The 17,262-nt window shown below is 49.4% G+C and overlaps 1 protein-coding gene across 1 annotated transcript; it reads right to left on the bottom strand.

Annotated features, from left to right (window-relative positions):
* Nucleotides 1–1,062: 1,062 nt before the first annotated feature.
* On the bottom strand, nucleotides 1,063–3,235 carry LOC127293773 (uncharacterized). The gene is made up of 6 exons (XM_051323424.2): nucleotides 3,223–3,235; nucleotides 2,258–2,364; nucleotides 1,811–2,173; nucleotides 1,626–1,724; nucleotides 1,410–1,532; nucleotides 1,063–1,335 (listed from the first exon to the last, which is right to left on the bottom strand). Exons 1-6 carry the CDS (start codon nucleotides 3,233–3,235, stop codon nucleotides 1,063–1,065), a joined length of 978 nt encoding a protein of 325 aa, XP_051179384.2.
* Between the last annotated feature and the right edge of the window lie 14,027 nt (nucleotides 3,236–17,262).

Below are 17,262 nucleotides of genomic sequence, written 5' to 3' on the forward strand. Positions count from 1 at the left end.
GCAAGAGCCAAGATGATTATAGTAAGATAAAACATTCCAAGATGCTAAATGATTAAAAATTAAGCTCGCGCCTCACGTGTGCATGCTCTGAAGATTCGTACAGTATATTATTACTCCGAAAATTTGCACTAGTTCTTGTGAATTCTCTGCCTCTGCATATACACGCTTCCGTTCTCCGTGTCTTTAAAGCGCCCGCTCCAACTTTCTCACCATATAATCACACGATATATATTTTTACATCACTACAGGAACGGAGCACTACGCCGACGGCCGGCTGCCCTCGGCGTAGCCACGCCTGGCCCTCGGCGTAGGCTACGCCGACGGCAGCCCTCGGCGTCTGTCCTCGGCGTCTAGGTCCCTCGGCATAGGCTGGTGTGCCGTCGGCGTAGAGGTAGCCCTCGGCATATGTGTCGTACACCGACGGCCGGCGAGCCCCTCGGCGTATCATCAACGGCGGTCCGTCGCCGTTAACGGCGGGCAGCATACGCCGACGGCATAGCCCTCGGCATAGAGGAGGTTCCCTGCGACGGCAGAGGCGACGTGGCGCGGCCTGGCGCGGCGACGTGGCGCGAGCTGGTGCAACCAGCTGAGCGTCTACGCCGAGGGCAACCCCCTCGGCATAGGGCAGCTCCTCCTGGCGACGAGCGGGCCACGTGGCGCGCGTTGGTGCGGCGGTATACGCCGAGGGCAACCCCCTCGGCATAGGCTCGACCATATGGTCATGCCAGGGGCCTATGCCGACGGCATAGCCCTCGGCGTATGCCCTACCATTTGGTTTTTTCGATTTAAATTGGGTTCCGATTCATCTAAATTCAGTTCAGCAGGTCCAATACATCCAAATACATCCAAATTCATCCAAATTCACCATAATTCACATAAATAGCATGAAATCCACATAGTAGCATCCAAATACATCCAAAATCACCATAATTCACATAAATAGCATGAAATCCACATAGTAGCATACATGGTGCATGTAATAGCATACAAGAGGAGAGTGCCATGTCATCCAATACATAGTAGTAGGTAGCACATGATGGCAAGCAAGAAGCCTGGTGCCGACTAGCGGAGGAAGGACCCGGGCGGGGTGTGTCCGCCCACATCGTTGGCGAAACGAGCAGCCCGGGGTTGCGCTCCGGTAGAAGCTGCAGAAGAACCACCTGGAGAAGGACCGGTAGCACGCCCAGGAGAAGTCGACGGAGAGGCACCGGGAGTAGTCCCAGGAGTAGTCGACGGAGAGGCACCAGCAGAACGCCCAGGAGACCGACCACCTTCATGAACCGGTGTGACCTCGCGCCCACCCGGCGATGCCTGGTTCCCGGACCATCCCGTTCCCTACGTGTTCCCTACATGTTAGCAACTTGCGAGGCAAAGGAAAGTGGTAACTACCGGTTTGGCAAAGAACTTACCTCCGGTGTGGATCCGTAGTAAGTCGCAGCGAAAGCTGCCTTCGATGGCATGATAGGCATGTCCCCCGCCACGGTAACTCGAGCCGGTGGCGGTGTACCAGTAGACATAGAGATCATCATTTCCTGCAAGATAGGTTACAAGTTAGGCTTTGCAGAAATAAAGCATCAAACTGAGACTTGTCATCTACTTGTGCGAGAAGAAAGATTCAGACTTACTGATATATACGTCATATAGGCCGTATTCTGCCTATTCCACTGGGCAGCGGCCTGCTGATACGCTTCATTGCAGGCTTCGAAGGCCGCCTCGAAGTCAGGCTACAATTTCAGAAACAATGAATCTCGTAAACACTTGGCCATGTAGGAAGGAAAACCGGAAAGAGGATGAAAATGAGGAAACTTACATCGTAGGCGGGTGGACGAGCAGGCCGTGGACGAGGCTGGGGGCTGTCGGCGGTGAGGGTATGCTTGAGGCGCGTGTAGCTCGTGGAGTGGGTAGGCTTGACCGCCTTATTCAGCCAAGGGAAACGGCCATGCGGACGCCCGTGCCCCGACAGGACCAACGACTCCTCGTCGACCGGAATGCTCAAGGGGTCATCCACCTCGGGGTGACGAGACTTGACCATGTCGCAGTAGTCCTCCTTGGCGGCCTTGGCATTGCCGTAGTACTGTGGCTGAGGCAATGCGGGATTGGGCTTCTGCTTCGTCCGCATCATGTCATATATCTGGGCATCATGAAGCACCACCCCAGGTGGTGCCTCGGCCACCTGCATCGCGAAAAGAAAAGTTAAGCGTACCACAAATGAGACATGGCGGGAAATGAATGAAGGTCGTTCCATGTATATACATACCTTTTTCCCCTTGAAGCGGGTGTAGTCGCGGTTTCCCGCGCAGTGTGCCACCGGTGCCTCGGTTCTCCATGTTACGCCTCGACACGGCTGCAAACTCCTCGTCCTGCCTGAGCCACCTCGCCCTAATCAGCTCCTCCCATGCCTCCCTATGCTGCTCGGCCCACTCGGGACAAACCTGAAAACGCAATACTCAGCTCAAGATAATTCAATGAAAACTTAGCAGCAATGTAGAATCTCATTGACATTTTACTCACCGACATGTACTCCTCAATGGTCATTGCCCATTCCTCCGTAGGCTCGTTACCAACATAGTACTCCTTCTTGACCCTCTTACCCTTGTTAGCCCAGAAGGCACTAGCGCTGGTGAACTTTTGGTTGTACCACTGCTGCGGTGTCAACCTCTCGCAAGCGCCACGCAAAGTGAGACGCGCCTGCGTGTCATGCTCCGGGTCCACACGATAGAAGCACTTCAATCATGCATAAATCAGTTGTGAAAGTCATGAGTTAGCACATTAGGGTCATCAACTATGAACGGTGCTCGAGAAATATATGCCTTACCCAGAACTTGGTGGTCACAGCCTCAGCAGCTGTCGCGAAGCCTACGGCAGGGGCATCCTCATAGTCCGCCCAAGTAGTGGCTAGCTTCGTCGGGCCACCGGGGACCGTGCTAAGGGGAGTGTATCTGCCGGGCCAGAACTTCTTAATCAGAGCCCCAAGCAAGCTGTTAGGCATGCGGGGGGGGCTTGGCATCCCATGTCCGATTCTTTGCAAATAAATCACACATTAGTACACATGCCAAATTGTTTATTATGCCCAAGATGAAAATACATGTTCGAAATTTCTGAAGTAGTACACTTACTCATCGCTCGAAGGAATGATAAGGGCCTTGTCATCATGGGTCTTCGGCTCCTTCCTCGCATCGGGGACTCTAGCTTCTCCACGAAGCTTCAAGGGCTTCGGCGCACCTTCACCCTCCATGACCTCCAACTCAGCCCTAGAGTCCGACTCGTGTGTAGACTCCGTCTCCATCTCCACCTCCCCACTAGACGGACCCTCAAGGTACAACTCAGGAGCCACGTCGCCAGAAGCGGAGGGTGGCTCGTCAAAGTCCATGTGTACCCCGCCGCCACCTCGTCCTCCACCTCGTCCTCCTCGTCCTCGTCCTCGACCTCCACCTCGTCCTCCTCGTCCTCGTCCTCCATCGGTACCATCGGCGTAACGCGGATTTTGCACCGGGGCTCGATCACTCCGTCTAGGCACTCTAGGAATATTCCTCTTCACCTGCGCCAGCGTCTTAAGCAAGCTCTCGGAGTCTGCCTTGCCGCTGCTCATATTGTTCAGTCACCTGCATTGAGAAGAATAAAACAGTTAAGCACAAAGACATATTATATGAAGATACTAAGAATAAAAGGCACAATGCAATTAAGAAGCATGTTGACATAATAAAATGAAGATACTAAGAATAAAAGGCACAATGCAATTAAGAAGCATGTTGACATAATAAAATGAAGATACTAAGAATAAAAGGCACAATGCAATTAAGAAGCATGTTGACAAATAAATACTAAGAATAAAAGACCCTCACCAGCCATCATCGCTCTCACGCTCACTCTCATACTCCATCTCTTTCTCTTTCTCTGGCCCACTATCACTATCACTATCTTGTGAGTACAAAGTTGAAGGGTCGACGGGTGGAGGCTCATCATAATTGTCATTCGCCTCAAGTAACTTCTCGAGCATAGATATGTCCTTTAGATCCACCACTGACTCACCACGAGTTTCTGCATCGTTCCCGAGGTCCTCTTGAACAAACGGTTCTAAAATATATTCCCCGAAGTCCTGTTCCTCTTGATAGAAAATCCCCTCGTATGTCACGTGGTCAATGTTGTTGTAATCATCCTCAGAGGGAATCGGTAGGTTACCATGTGGCGATACCTGGAAGACGACTTCCCAACCCTTGAGTTCCGCTTTCTGGCATGGGTAGGGCAAATAATAAACTTGCTTGGCTTGGTGAGCCACAATAAAGACATCGGCTCCGCTATAGGTGGTTGAAGGCTTAACTTCAACTAACCCAATGGACTTATCACTTCTCTGTCCACCTATTGGGTCGAACCAATGACACTTGAACACGACGATATTGAGTTGCACGTTCGTACGATTGAATGTCAACTCGTATACACTTTGTAACCTTCCGTAGTAATCAAAGTTGTTGGCTCCTTTGGTGAAGACCCCAGTATTTATCGTTTTGGGATTCGCCCGGCCCTTCTGGTGCGTCTCTGTGTGGAAGCGAAACCCATTCACATCATACTTCTCATACTTGGTCACCTCACGGCTACAACCTTGGGAAACACATTTCAACTCATCTATCATATCAACGTTTCTCTCACGGCCCTACAAGAACATTTCAAATTTGTTGTGTGCATTAGTTACGTGTAATAAGAGGGACAAGTCACATGTTGCAATGTAAGAGGAAAGGTTAGAAATTACTTTTTCCATGAACCATGTCACAAAGTTTTTATTAATTCCGGGAGCACCGTCTTTCAAGAGTGTCCATCTCCGAGGTTTCGGGCAATTCATCATACGGCCACATTTCATCCGTGAATTCGCTGAAAGGAGAAAATAAGCATTAGACCGAGACGAGGTTACTAGCTGCAAAGTAATTTGTTCACCATTTTACCTTACGAATGGGATCACTTCCTCCATGTTCATAAGCACATATAGCATTATACAATCCTTCTCTTCGTTCTCCAATTTATATTTTGTTCCTTTACCAGCCTTGCCACCGGGGAATTGGAATAGTTTTAGCTTGGGGTCATTCTCGGGCACGTCGACATTGTAACGAGTGACCGGGTTATGCTGAGTGGGAACATCATCGGGATAGTACGTTGTCGCGGCATCTGCCATCTCCCGAAGGCATATTGCCTCAGCTATGCATGCTTCAATCTTGGCCTTGTTTCCAGTTATCTTTCGAATATACTTAAACTCTCTCTCAATACGTAATCGCCAACGAAACTGCACCGGACCACCCAAGAGTGCCTCGTTGGCGAGGTGCACAATGAGATGTGCCATCGGAGTAAAGAAGCCTGGTGGAAATATCATCTCCAAATTGCATAGCAACTCCGGCACTGTATGTTGTAGCTTTGCAATAACCTCGGGACATATCTGCTTAGCACAGAGCGTGCGGAAGAAATGGCTCAACTGCGCAAGCACTCGCCAGACTTTCTCGGGGATATACCCTCGAAGCATCACCGGCATGAGCCGCTGAATCCATATATGATAGTCGTGACTCTTGAGCCCGGTGACTTTTCCCGTCGAAAGATTAACTCCCTTACTCATATTCGAGCAATAACCATCCGGGAACATCACGACGTATTTGAGCCACCTGAATGCCTCCTTCTTTTGGATGGAATCAAGGCAGAAGTTGGCATGCGGCTTGAACCAATTCTTTTGACGGCCAATAGGACGCTTCATGTGTAATTTTTCCCTATCACAGAGGATCTCAATATCGACTCTAGCCTTGACATTATCCTTTGACTTCCCGGGAATGTTCAGGCATGTGTGAAAGACGGACTCCGCGACATTCTTTACAGTGTGCATCACATCGATGTTATGGGGAAGTTCGAGGTCCTTGTAATACTCGAGCTTCGTTAAAGCCGCCTCGTGAGTCCAGTTGTGCGTTACACCATATCCCTCAAATTGATGGCCAGTTGGCGTCGCTGCCGGCACGAGAGCACGTAGCTCGGCTTCAACAAGTGTACCATCAAACTTCGGCACATCTTTTTTTTCATGCACAACTTTGCCCTTCTTGAAGTTCTTTTTGTCTTCTCTAAACGGATGCCTCCTTTTGAGGAACTGTCGATTCGTGTCAAACGCAACATACTTGCGACCCTTCTGTAGCCAAAGGAACTCAAGCCGATGCCTGCACACTGGGCATGGCCACTTACCAGCTGTACACCATCCACATGTTAGGGCGTACCCGGGCAAGTCATGCATGGTATACTGCAACCAAACTCTCATGCAGAAGTTTGTCTTCGATGCTCGGTCGTACGTCAATGTCCCGTGGTGCCAAGAGTGGTTCAAATCTTCCACAATCGGCTGCATGTAGACACTCAAATTCTTCCCCGGGTAATGAGGGCCTGGAATGATCAGCGACAGAAACATGGTCTTCCTCGTCATTAGGACTCCGGGAGGGAGATTGAGCGGAATAACAAACACGGGCCAGCAACTGTAATTGGAATTGGACATACCATATGGATTGAAGCCATCTGTTGCTATCGCAATTCTGACATTCCGAGCCTCGGCTGCCTTAAGGCGGTGTTTTGTATCGAAGTTCTTCCATGCCGTACCATCGGATGGATGTCCCATCTTCAACTTCTTGTTTTCGTCCACGAATCTCTTCCCATACTTGTGCCACGTCATCTGTTTGGCTGTCTCCTCGTGCATGTAAAGCCGCTGGATTCTTTTTATGAATGGGAGATATCGAAGAATCGACTTTGCGGTGCTTGACTGCCTCACCTGACCATCCTTTCCCGTTACCTCTTCATACCTAGACTGCTTACAGATGGGACAGTACTTGTCCTCCGCATACTGTCTCCAAAATAGAACGCAGCCTTTCGGACAACAGTCTATCCTTTGATAATCCATGTTGAGGTCCTTCATCATTCTCCTCGTCGCGTGCAGGCTTTGAGGCAGACAATGATCTTTGGGCAACATGTTACCAGTTGTTTTCAGACTTGCTTCAAAGCCCTCACGGGTGGTGTTGTACCGGGTCTTGTCGGCTAGACATTGGGAGATGGCATCGAGCTGAGAAATCGCGGCGCCCTCGTACAGAGGCCTCTTAGCCGCGGCAATCATATCATAGAAGGCCTTCGCGGTTGGCTCTGGTTCCTCCGGTTCTGGCGGCGCCTCCGGTTCTGGCGGCGCCTCCGGTTCTGGCGGCGAATCCGGGACATCGGCATGGACGAGATCATCTAGAAAGTCTCTAACTCCATCGTACGCATTGCCATTGAGCCGCTGCCGCATCACCTCACCTCTGTCACGTTCGCGCTCATCAAAGTCGATTTCCGTGACGTACCCATGCATATACCCATATTGCAGAAGGTGTCTATACATTTCATCCTTCCCACGACGTTGACGCTTCACGCAGCGAACACAGGGGCAAAGTGCCCGAACCAGCCCCTTTGTACCACGCGCTAACTCATTCACTAGAAAATGGGTCTTCCTTGTCCACTCATCTGTTTTCTCAGTCGCACTAACACGCTCATTGTACATCCATCCATTATCAGCCATCCTCTGCTTTATTGGGAGCCAAACCACAGACATAGCATTTATATCAAATAGGAAATTAAATGCATCATATTTTTATTTATTTTACCGGGCGAAACGCATGCATCAACCTACATCTCTACTAGGTGGGCTCCTAGCAGCCGCCGGATCCGTAGTTGGCTACGTTCTCCATGCTCTACCCCGGTCCAAGTCAGAATTTCGGCAGCACCTCCCCGCTGCTCTCCCGATACACGTCTCGGCAAAAAGCCGAGAGGATGTGCATCCGGAGAACAACGGGGAGGCGCCGCCGAAATCCTGACTCGGACCGGAGTAGAACATGGAAAACGTAGACAACTACGCATCCGCCGACTGTCCCGTAAATGCCGCAAGCGTTACGGTTCAAAATATGCGGACCACTAATGCATATTTATCCGCGTAACGCTCGCGGACGGGAAGTGACACCTAGGTTACGCAACTGGACTTGGAAAATGAATCTAGTGACATAAGAAAATGCGGAGAAGAAGTTGGAAATTTAGCTCACCTCCGAGGGAGTTCCCCCCTATACATGCAGAATCTGCCTAAGTGTAGGAACCCCCTGTCCGAGAAGCCGGACACACCTGGGGGGTAGCCTTGGATATAAAACCATCTCAAATCACTTTTGTGCATTCCATGTGGACACACACAAGTTTTGGGGCCATTCCCTAGATCCGATGCTCGATTTCCGACGAAACCCTAGTTCTGTTGACCGCGCGGTCTACCCCTTTGACTGCATCCCATCGGGGGTCCCCTGGTGGGCATATGCCTCCATTTGAGCTTGGTTAGGTCATAGGTACATGTGGAAACAAGGATCATCACATATGATCTCAAGTTTCTCTCCGGTTCACCTCCGAGGGAGTTCCCCCCTATACATGCAGAATCTGCCTAAGTGTAGTAACCCCCTGTCCGAGAAGCCGGACACACCTGGGGGGTAGCCTTGGATATAGAACCATCTCAAATCACTTTTGTGCATTCCATGTGGACACACACAAGTTTTGGGGCCATTCCCTACATCTGATGCTCGATTTCCGACGAAACCCTAGTTCTGTTGACCGCGTGGTCTACCCCTTTGACTGCATCCCATCGGGGGTCCCCCGGTGGGCATATGCCTCCATTTGAGCTTGGTTAGGTCATAGGTACATGTGGAAACAAGGATCATCCCATATGATCTCAAGTTTCTCTCCGGTTCAACTCCGAGGGAGTTCCCCTATACATGCAGACCGCCTAAGTGTAGGAACCCCCTGTCCGAGAAGCCGGACACACCTGGGGGTAGCCTTGGATATAAAACCATCTCAAATCACTTTTGTGCATTCCATGTGGACACACACAAGTTTTGGGGCCATTCCCTAGATCCGATGCTCGATTTCCGACGAAACCCTAGTTCTGTTGACCGCGCGGTCTACCCCTTTGACTGCATCTCATCGGGGCTCCCCCGGTGGGCATATGCCTCCATTTGAGCTTGGTTAGGTCATAGGTACATGTGGAAACAAGGATCATCACATATGATCTCAAGTTTCTCTCCGGTTCACCTCCGAGGGAGTTCCCCCCTATACATGCGAGACCGCCTAAGTGTAGTAACCCCCTGTCCGAGAAGCCGGACACACCTGGGGGGTAGCCTTGGATATAAAACCATCTCAAATCACTTTTGTGCATTACATGTGGACACACACAAGTTTTGGGGCCATTCCCTAGATCCGATGCTCGATTTCCGACGAAACCCTAGTTCTGTTGACCGCGCGGTCTACCCCTTTGACTGCATCACATCGGGGGTCCCCCGGTGGGCATATGCCTCCATTTGAGCTTGGTTAGGTCATAGGTACATGTGGAAACAAGGATCATCACATATGATCTCAAATTTCTCTCCGGTTCACCTCCGAGGGAGTTCCCCCCTATACATGCAGAATCTGCCTAAGTGTAGTAACCCCCTGTCCGAGAAGCCGGACACACCTGGGGGTAGCCTTGGATATAAAACCATCTCAAATCACTTTTGTGCATTCCATGTGGACACACACAAGTTTTGGGGCCATTCCCTACATCGATGCTCGATTTCCGACGAAACCCTAGTTACGTTGACCGCGCGGTCTACCCCTTTGACTGCATCCCATCGGGGCTCCCCCGGTGGGCATATGCCTCCATTTGAGCTTGGTTAGGTCATAGGTACATTTGGAAACAAGGATCATCACATATGATCTCAAGTTTCTCTCCGGTTCAACTCCGAGGGAGTTCCCCCCTATACATGCAGAATCTGCCTAAGTGTAGTAACCCCCTGTCCGAGAAGCCGGACACACCTGGGGGGTAGCCTTGGATATAAAACCATCTCAAATCACTTTTGTGCATTCCATGTGGACACACACAAGTTTTGGGGCCATTCCCGACATCTGATGCTCGATTTCCGACGAAACCCTAGTTCTGTTGACCGCGCGGTCTACCCCTTTGACTGCATCCCATCGGGGCTCCCCCGGTGGGCATATGCCTCCATTTGAGCTTGGTTAGGTCATAGGTACATGTGGAAATAAGGATCATCACATATGATCTCAAGTTTCTCTCCGGTTCACCTCCGAGGGAGTGCCCCCTATACATGCAGAATCTGCCTAAGTGTAGGAACCCCCTGTCCGAGAAGCCGGAAACACCTGGGGGGGGGTAACCTTGGATATAAAACCATCTCAAATCACTTTTCTGCATTCCATGTGGACACACACAAGTTTTGGGGCCATTCCCTACATCTGATGCTCGATTTCCGACGAAACCCTAGTTCTGTTGACCGCGCGGTCTACCCCTTTGACTGCATCCCATCGGGGGTCCCCCGGTGGGCATATGCCTCCATTTGAGCTTGGTTAGGTCATAGGTACATGTGGAAACAAGGATCATCACATATGATCCCAAGTTTCTCTCCGGTTCAACTCCGAGGGAGTTCCCCCCTATACATGCAGAATCTGCCTAAGTGTAGGAACCCCCTGTCCGAGAAGCCGGACACACCTGGGGGGGTAGCCTTGGATATAAAACCATCTCAAATCACTTTTGTGCATTCCATGTGGACACACACAAGTTTTGGGGCCATTCCCTAGATCCGATGCTCGATTTTCGACGAAACCCTAGTTCTGTTGACCGCGCGGTCTACCCCTTTGACTGCATCCCATCGGGGGTCCCCCAGTGGGCATATGCCTCCATTTGAGCTTGGTTAGGTCATAGGTACATGTGGAAACAAGGATCATCACATATGATCTCAAGTTTCTCTCCGGTTCAACTCCGAGGGAGTTCCCCCCTATACATGCAGAATCTGCCTAAGTGTAGTAACCCCCTGTCCGAGAAGCCGGACACACCTGGGGGGTAGCCTTGGATATAAAACCATCTCAAATCACTTTTGTGCATTCCATGTGGACACACACAAGTTTTGGGGCCATTCCCTACATCTGATGCTCGATTTCCGACGAAACCCTGGTTCTGTTGACCGCGCGGTCTACCCCTTTGACTGCATCCCATCGGGGGTCCCCCGGTGGGCATATGCCTCCATTTGAGCTTGGTTAGGTCATAGGTACATGTGGAAACAAGGATCATCCCATATGATCTCAAGTTTCTCTCCGGTTCAACTCCGAGGGAGTTCCCCCCTATACATGCAGAATCTGCCTAAGTGTAGGAACCCCCTGTCCGAGAAGCCGGACACACCTGGGGGGGTAGCCTTGGATATAAAACCATCTCAAATCACTTTTGTGCATTCCATGTGGACACACACAAGTTTTGGGGCCATTCCCTACGCCCTGCTACTTCTCTCCCGCCCTTTTTTCCCGCTCACCCTTTCCCGCTGCTTCTCCCCCGCCCTTTTTTCCCGCCATGATTTCCCGCCAAGTTTTCCCGCCCACCCTTTCCCGCTCATTCTCTTCCGCCAAGTTTTCCCGCCCATTCTCTCCCGCCAAGTTTTCCCGCCGTTTCAGCCCCTCGTCGGCCTATATATAGCCATGTCTTCTCCACTAACCGCATCAGCAACATTTCTCCCCTCATCACTTCTCTCATCCAACAGCACCACAAAATCCTCTGAGCTGAGCTGCCGCTGAGATGGCTCCTCGTCGCCGTAGCAACACGGGCTTCATCGGCGTTCGCCTGCGGCCTGCGGGACATTTCGCGGCTGAAATCACCGCCGGTGGTACGCGTGTGTGGCTCGGCACCTTCTACACGAAGGAGGCTGCTGCCCGCGCATACGACGTTGCGGCTTGGAGGTTTGGCCGGCCGCGCCACGAAATGAACTTCCCGGAGGTCAGGTCTCTGACGGAAGCTCAGAGTCTCTCTACTGAGCCGCTACTTCGCTCACAGGGTGAAGCGCGGCGGTACAGGTCTGGCCAGCGGCGGATTGATACCACCGAGGCGGACGAGCAGTTCATGGCACAGTGGCGCAGAGACCATCCCGGAGCCGTCGAGGCAGAGCGCGCATTCTGGAAGGACAAGCAGACGTCCGGGAGAGAGAGGAGGGGGGGGCAGCGGCAGAGGAAGGCGGCGGTTGAAGCAGAGTACGCCAAAGGAGAGGCGTCGACATGGGGGAGGATGATGAACGGTGGTCGTGGATCTTCACAACCACCGCTTCGAGGACACCCCGGCGAGGACGAAGATTTCGACTTCTCTGATTAATATGTGTGTGTGTCAAGTCCGTGTGTCTAGCGTTAAGTGCTTTATTCGTGTGTGGGTGTAGTTCTTTAAATGTTTTGGTTTGTGTGTGCGTGTAGTTCTTTAAGTGTTTTGGTTCCTGTGTGGGTGTAGCTCTTTAAGTGTGTTGGTTCCTGTGTGTGGGTGTAGTTCTTTAAGTGTTTCAGTTCGTGTGTGGGTCTAGTACTTTAAGCGCTTTGGTATGTGTGTGGGTCTAGTTATTTAAGTGTTTTGTATCGTGTCTGGGTCTTAAGTTCTTAAATGTATCACTTTTCTCTCCAGTTCACCTCCGAGGGAGTTCCCCCCTATACATCCAGAATCTGCCTAAGTGTAGGAACCCCCTGTCCGAGAAGCCGGACACACCTTGGGGGGTATCCTTGGATATAAAACCATCTCAAATCACTTTTGTGCATGCCATGTGGGCACACACAAGTTTTCCAGCGATTCCGACGCTCCGGTGGTCTGTAACTTGGAAAACCCTAGGGCGGGGACCCCACACATCTACCCCTATAGCTTTCTCCGTGCGAGGGTTTACCAGTGGACTTTTTTATTTATTTTGCTTTGTTTAGGACATATGTACATGGAAACCATAGGTTGGGCATACTTTACCATAAAATAGGCTCCGTTCGAGCCATGGCGGGGGTTTCCACATACAGATCCTGGATTTTACCAACTGGTAGCCCATTATGCGGAAATCGTCAACGCCGGGTACATCCAAGGTTAGCCAAACCTTACATCACACTTGTACATGTATGTTAGGGGCAGAAGCAAGTTTTCCAACAATTCTGACGCTCCGGTGATCTGTTTCTTGGGAAACCCTAGGGCGGGACCCCTAGGGTTAGGGTTTTACCAAGTGATCTGTTAGGGTTATAGTTAGGGTTAGCAATGTATGTGGAAACCCTAGGGTTAGGGTTAGAGTTAGGGTTAGGGTTAGAGTTAGCAATGTATGTGGAAACCCTAGGGTTAGGGTTAGAGTTAGGGTTAGGGTTAGGGTTAGAGTTAGCAATGTATGTGGAAACCCTAGGGTTAGGGTTAGGGCTAGAGTTAGGGTTACGGTTAGGGTTAGAGTTAGGGTTAGAGTTAGGGTTACAGTTAGGGTTAGGGTTCGGGAAACCGTAGGGCGGGGACCCCGCGGATCTACCCATATGTACATCGATAGCAAATGTTGGGCCTAGTGGCTCCGGTTGACCCGTCTGCGAAGAGCGTCACCCATGGGACCTACATATGGCATCTACGAATTCTTAAAAAATAGAACCATTTTTTACATAATTCATACTAGTAAATAAATAATAGAAACATATTATAAAGTAATATGAGAGAGGGAAAAAAAAACCTATATGCCGAGGGTGGCCGTCGGCATAGGGTGCCCAGGCCCTATGCCGAGGGTGGCCGTCGGCGTCTGACTGACGCCGTGAGCGGGCGACGACGGCGCGGGCTGGGCCAGAGGCGATGCCGGTGCTACGCCGAGGGCCAAGGTGACGCCGACGACTGCCCTCGGCGTAGCCTCCTCTACGCCGACGGTATTTGTACGCCGACGGTCGGGTTCGTGAGCTGCCCCGGCGAGGCCGTACGCCGACGGCCCCGATAAAAAGCCGTCGGTGTACAGTTTGGCCGTCGGCGTCTTCTCCCATTCCTGTAGTGCATATAAAGATGGAAACTCTCATTTGCAACTAGTTGCATCTACACCTTATTATCGGATGCCACACTTTCAATTTTCAGAATATACGAAAAAAATCTGGGACATATATTATGTTGTGTGTTATGCATTTGTGAAGCTTCATCAAATTTTTTTGAAAATGTCTGACATGCACAAAAAGACAAATGGTATGTGAATAGTTATGGAATACTCTTCACTTTTGTCTTTTCTTTTTACCACAGATCACTATGGTCACATTTTGGAACCATTTTTTTTATGTGCACAAGATATAGACATAACCCATGTCCATGATTTTATTTCACACTATTTTTAAACACGAAAGTGTGACATCCGGTAATAGGGTGCGGGCACAACTAGTTGTGAAATATTCGCACTCAAACAGAGATCTACTAATTTGGAACGGAGGGAATACTTAGTTAAATATTTTTCACACAACATAGCAACTCCGTTTGTTACCTTGATCGTTGGAGTCTAAACATACTGCTGATGTAGTGTTAACTAAAAGAATACTTGACGAACACAGCTCGGTCAACACCGGCAAGGACTCTTCCAGCTAAAGCGAACAAAACAACTTTATGAAGTCACAAATGGCAGCAAGAGCCACAGACCCTGTGTGTATGCAAATCCATAAATACGTTCGCCGACATATATTAAACAATACAATAACGAAGACAAGTCTAGCTCTAAATGAACAAGGAATTGTGGCAGTCTCAATCAACAATGGAATTTCTGCTCCGTCCAATTTAATCCAGAATATACAACGTACTAGTTTCCCCCTCAGCTAGCTAAACAAACCAGCTTTGTAAAAGAGAAAGAAACTATAACCATCCGGGCGCCACCAGATAACCTGTTGGAAAAAAAACTCCATATAAACATCACACAGGCTGGAAGATTCCAGCCAAACAAAAGCTTCCGTTAAACTGTCATTGGAAAGCTTAACAAAGCAGTGAGACTGTCTTCTGATTTTCCATCACATAGTATACAAATTTTCAGAACCTTTACGTGTCATCAACTTGAGAGTGGAAGACGAATCTTGGAAATGTAGTGGTTATGTCCCTGCAAAAGTACACCAGATTAGTTATAGAGTAGGGAAATAACGACATATGCATCGGAAATATTAAGGTAGAGTTGAAGTAATGAAATTAATTCTATTGCCTTCATTGCATACTCTCCACTTGCCAATATACAAAAATACCATCTAATGATCTTTTTTTTTTCATTTGGCAATATAAGACTCGTTCTCAGTCTACTTAGAAGTAGCTTGTTCCTGAAGGAAGGATGGGCCACCCCAATTGTGGCGTTCCACTCGAAGATTTTCTCCCTAACCAACTTGAACAAGCTGCAATCCAACATGAGGTGTTGCACTGTTTCTAGATGGATCCTACAAAGCTTGCAAATTGGTTATGAGGCCATCCCCGAATAGCCAGATTCTCCGCTGTCAAAATCTTTCCATGCAACATCAACCAAGTGAAGAAATGACAGTTTGGTTCCGCATGTGCCTTTTAAACCTTAGCCGTTCTAAAGAGCGGGAAAGCTCCGGTGAACTGATAGCGATATGCTGAAGCCGTGAGGTTGTTCATCTCCAGGAGATGGCATCGGGGTGATGCTGAAGTTCTACCTCCTGGAGTGCGGCCCAGAGCACCACGAACTGGGAGAGTTGTGCCGCCATGGAGAGGTGGAAAAGAGAATGCATCCAATTCGTGTCTTGGAGCTCCTTTTGGACTGATCTAGACTTCCTCGTTGCAATAGCCATTATTAATTTATTATGATGATCCTCGAACGCTTAAGAGGCCTCTCCTCGCGAGACCAGAGATAACAAATCAACTAGAGGTAGCATATGAAATTGACACCCACCATGTTTTGCGAATGAGCCGGAGCTCCATATTAATCAAACGCCAACATCACAATAAATACCTTTATATAAAAGAAAAATACTCATTCGGTGATCATGTTACTCTAGTTCGAATTCGCATATAACGCTCAAACTCTCTCATAGTTTGAGTAATAAGATGGGCCATTATTTTTTCGATAAAGGGAATATATTAATATCGCGAAGATACCAATTACACCCAGCCTCTGTAACAACGCAACACAGTGCTCTATAGATGGGCCATTATATCAACTAATGACAGAGGAAAATACATCCCCAACAGAGATATATTCAGCCAGCATTCTTTTCTTGCACATATTTATTGTTTCAGGACCGATGAACAACATAAGAATTGTGTGAAATAACCTACACATAGCCATGAGGGTCTTTCAGGCATCATTTTGCAAACATGTTTTGGTAACCGGTAAAAGAATATCCTAGGGGAACGGTTATTTCATAGAACCGTGGTTAATTACTGGTCAGATATTGGACAAGATTCTTAGATGCGATTTGGAACTTTGTGATGCTTAAACATTTGATCTCCAGTTTTGGAAGGAGGAGGAATCATAAACTCGGGACATGAGGAGTTTGGGCGTGAGGAGACATCGGGAAAACCTTGTAGGGTTTATGTTGGACTAATCATCCACCCCTAAATTCAAATGGTCTTAATTTTTTTTTTGCATGGTAAATGCATTCATCGCAGGGCGGGAGTGTCACGCTTCGAGACCGAGCCTGGACGAGACAGCCGCCGCGTGCCTATAAACCGAGAGGCTTATTGTCATCGTGGTGAACAGACAGATGCCATGTGATGGCTTGTCTTGGGGCCGAATGTGCGCTAGAGGATTCGGGGGAGGGTTTTGGTATGGGTGAAGTGGCTTCCGGCTGGATTCCTGATGAACTTGGTTTCAACCAGAGGTAGAAGAAGAAGAACACAAGACCAATCTCACCTCTTGATCTCTCTATTTCTTGATCATACAAGGTTACAGGTTTCTGGATCCAGGATAGCTCGTGGTCTCATCAAAACGTGCCCGCGATGGGGTGTGCCCCCTCTCCTTATATAGGGGAGAGGGTGGCTTACAGGGGAAGAAACCCTAGGAAACCCTAATGGGATCTTTGACTAGATAAACTACTTTACAAAGCCACTTTAGCTATCGATGATGTCGGTATGTCTTTAATCAGGAGCGGTGACATCCTCCGGTACCTTTTACGTCATCCTTTGCCTTTGGCGTCATGGCTTCGATTAAAGCTGAAGTGCTTCGCTCATCATTTTCTTCTAGCTCCCGAGAGCATCTTTGACCAGTCTTGCCGACGTGCTACAGTGTAGCCTGTACCGGTACTCCGGTACCTTCTTAGCCGGTTCCGGTATACCCCTCCTGGGATACCGGTATGATTCATAGAACCAACCCTTGTTATCCGGAATAACCTTTAAACCGGTACTTTGATGGCTCAAACCATCCGGTTTGGTATGCCTTTGGCATACCGGGGGTCATTCCCCCAACATTAGTCCCCGAAGCTGGTATAGCCCGGTGGATCCTCTCCAACGGA

The sequence above is a fragment of the Lolium perenne genome, chromosome 4 (assembly GCF_019359855.2).
Source record: "Lolium perenne isolate Kyuss_39 chromosome 4, Kyuss_2.0, whole genome shotgun sequence".
Classification (NCBI taxonomy): Eukaryota; Viridiplantae; Streptophyta; class Magnoliopsida; order Poales; family Poaceae; genus Lolium; species Lolium perenne.

Bases quoted from the DNA above. Each gene is read 5' to 3' on its own strand.
- LOC127293773 (XM_051323424.2), bottom strand. The intron at 1,725-1,810 runs GTAAGTTTCCTC...CTGAAATTGTAG, and splicing joins CTCGTCCACCCGCCTACGAT to CCTGACTTCGAGGCGGCCTT. The intron at 1,533-1,625 runs GTAAGTCTGAAT...CCTATCTTGCAG, and splicing joins CCTATATGACGTATATATCA to GAAATGATGATCTCTATGTC.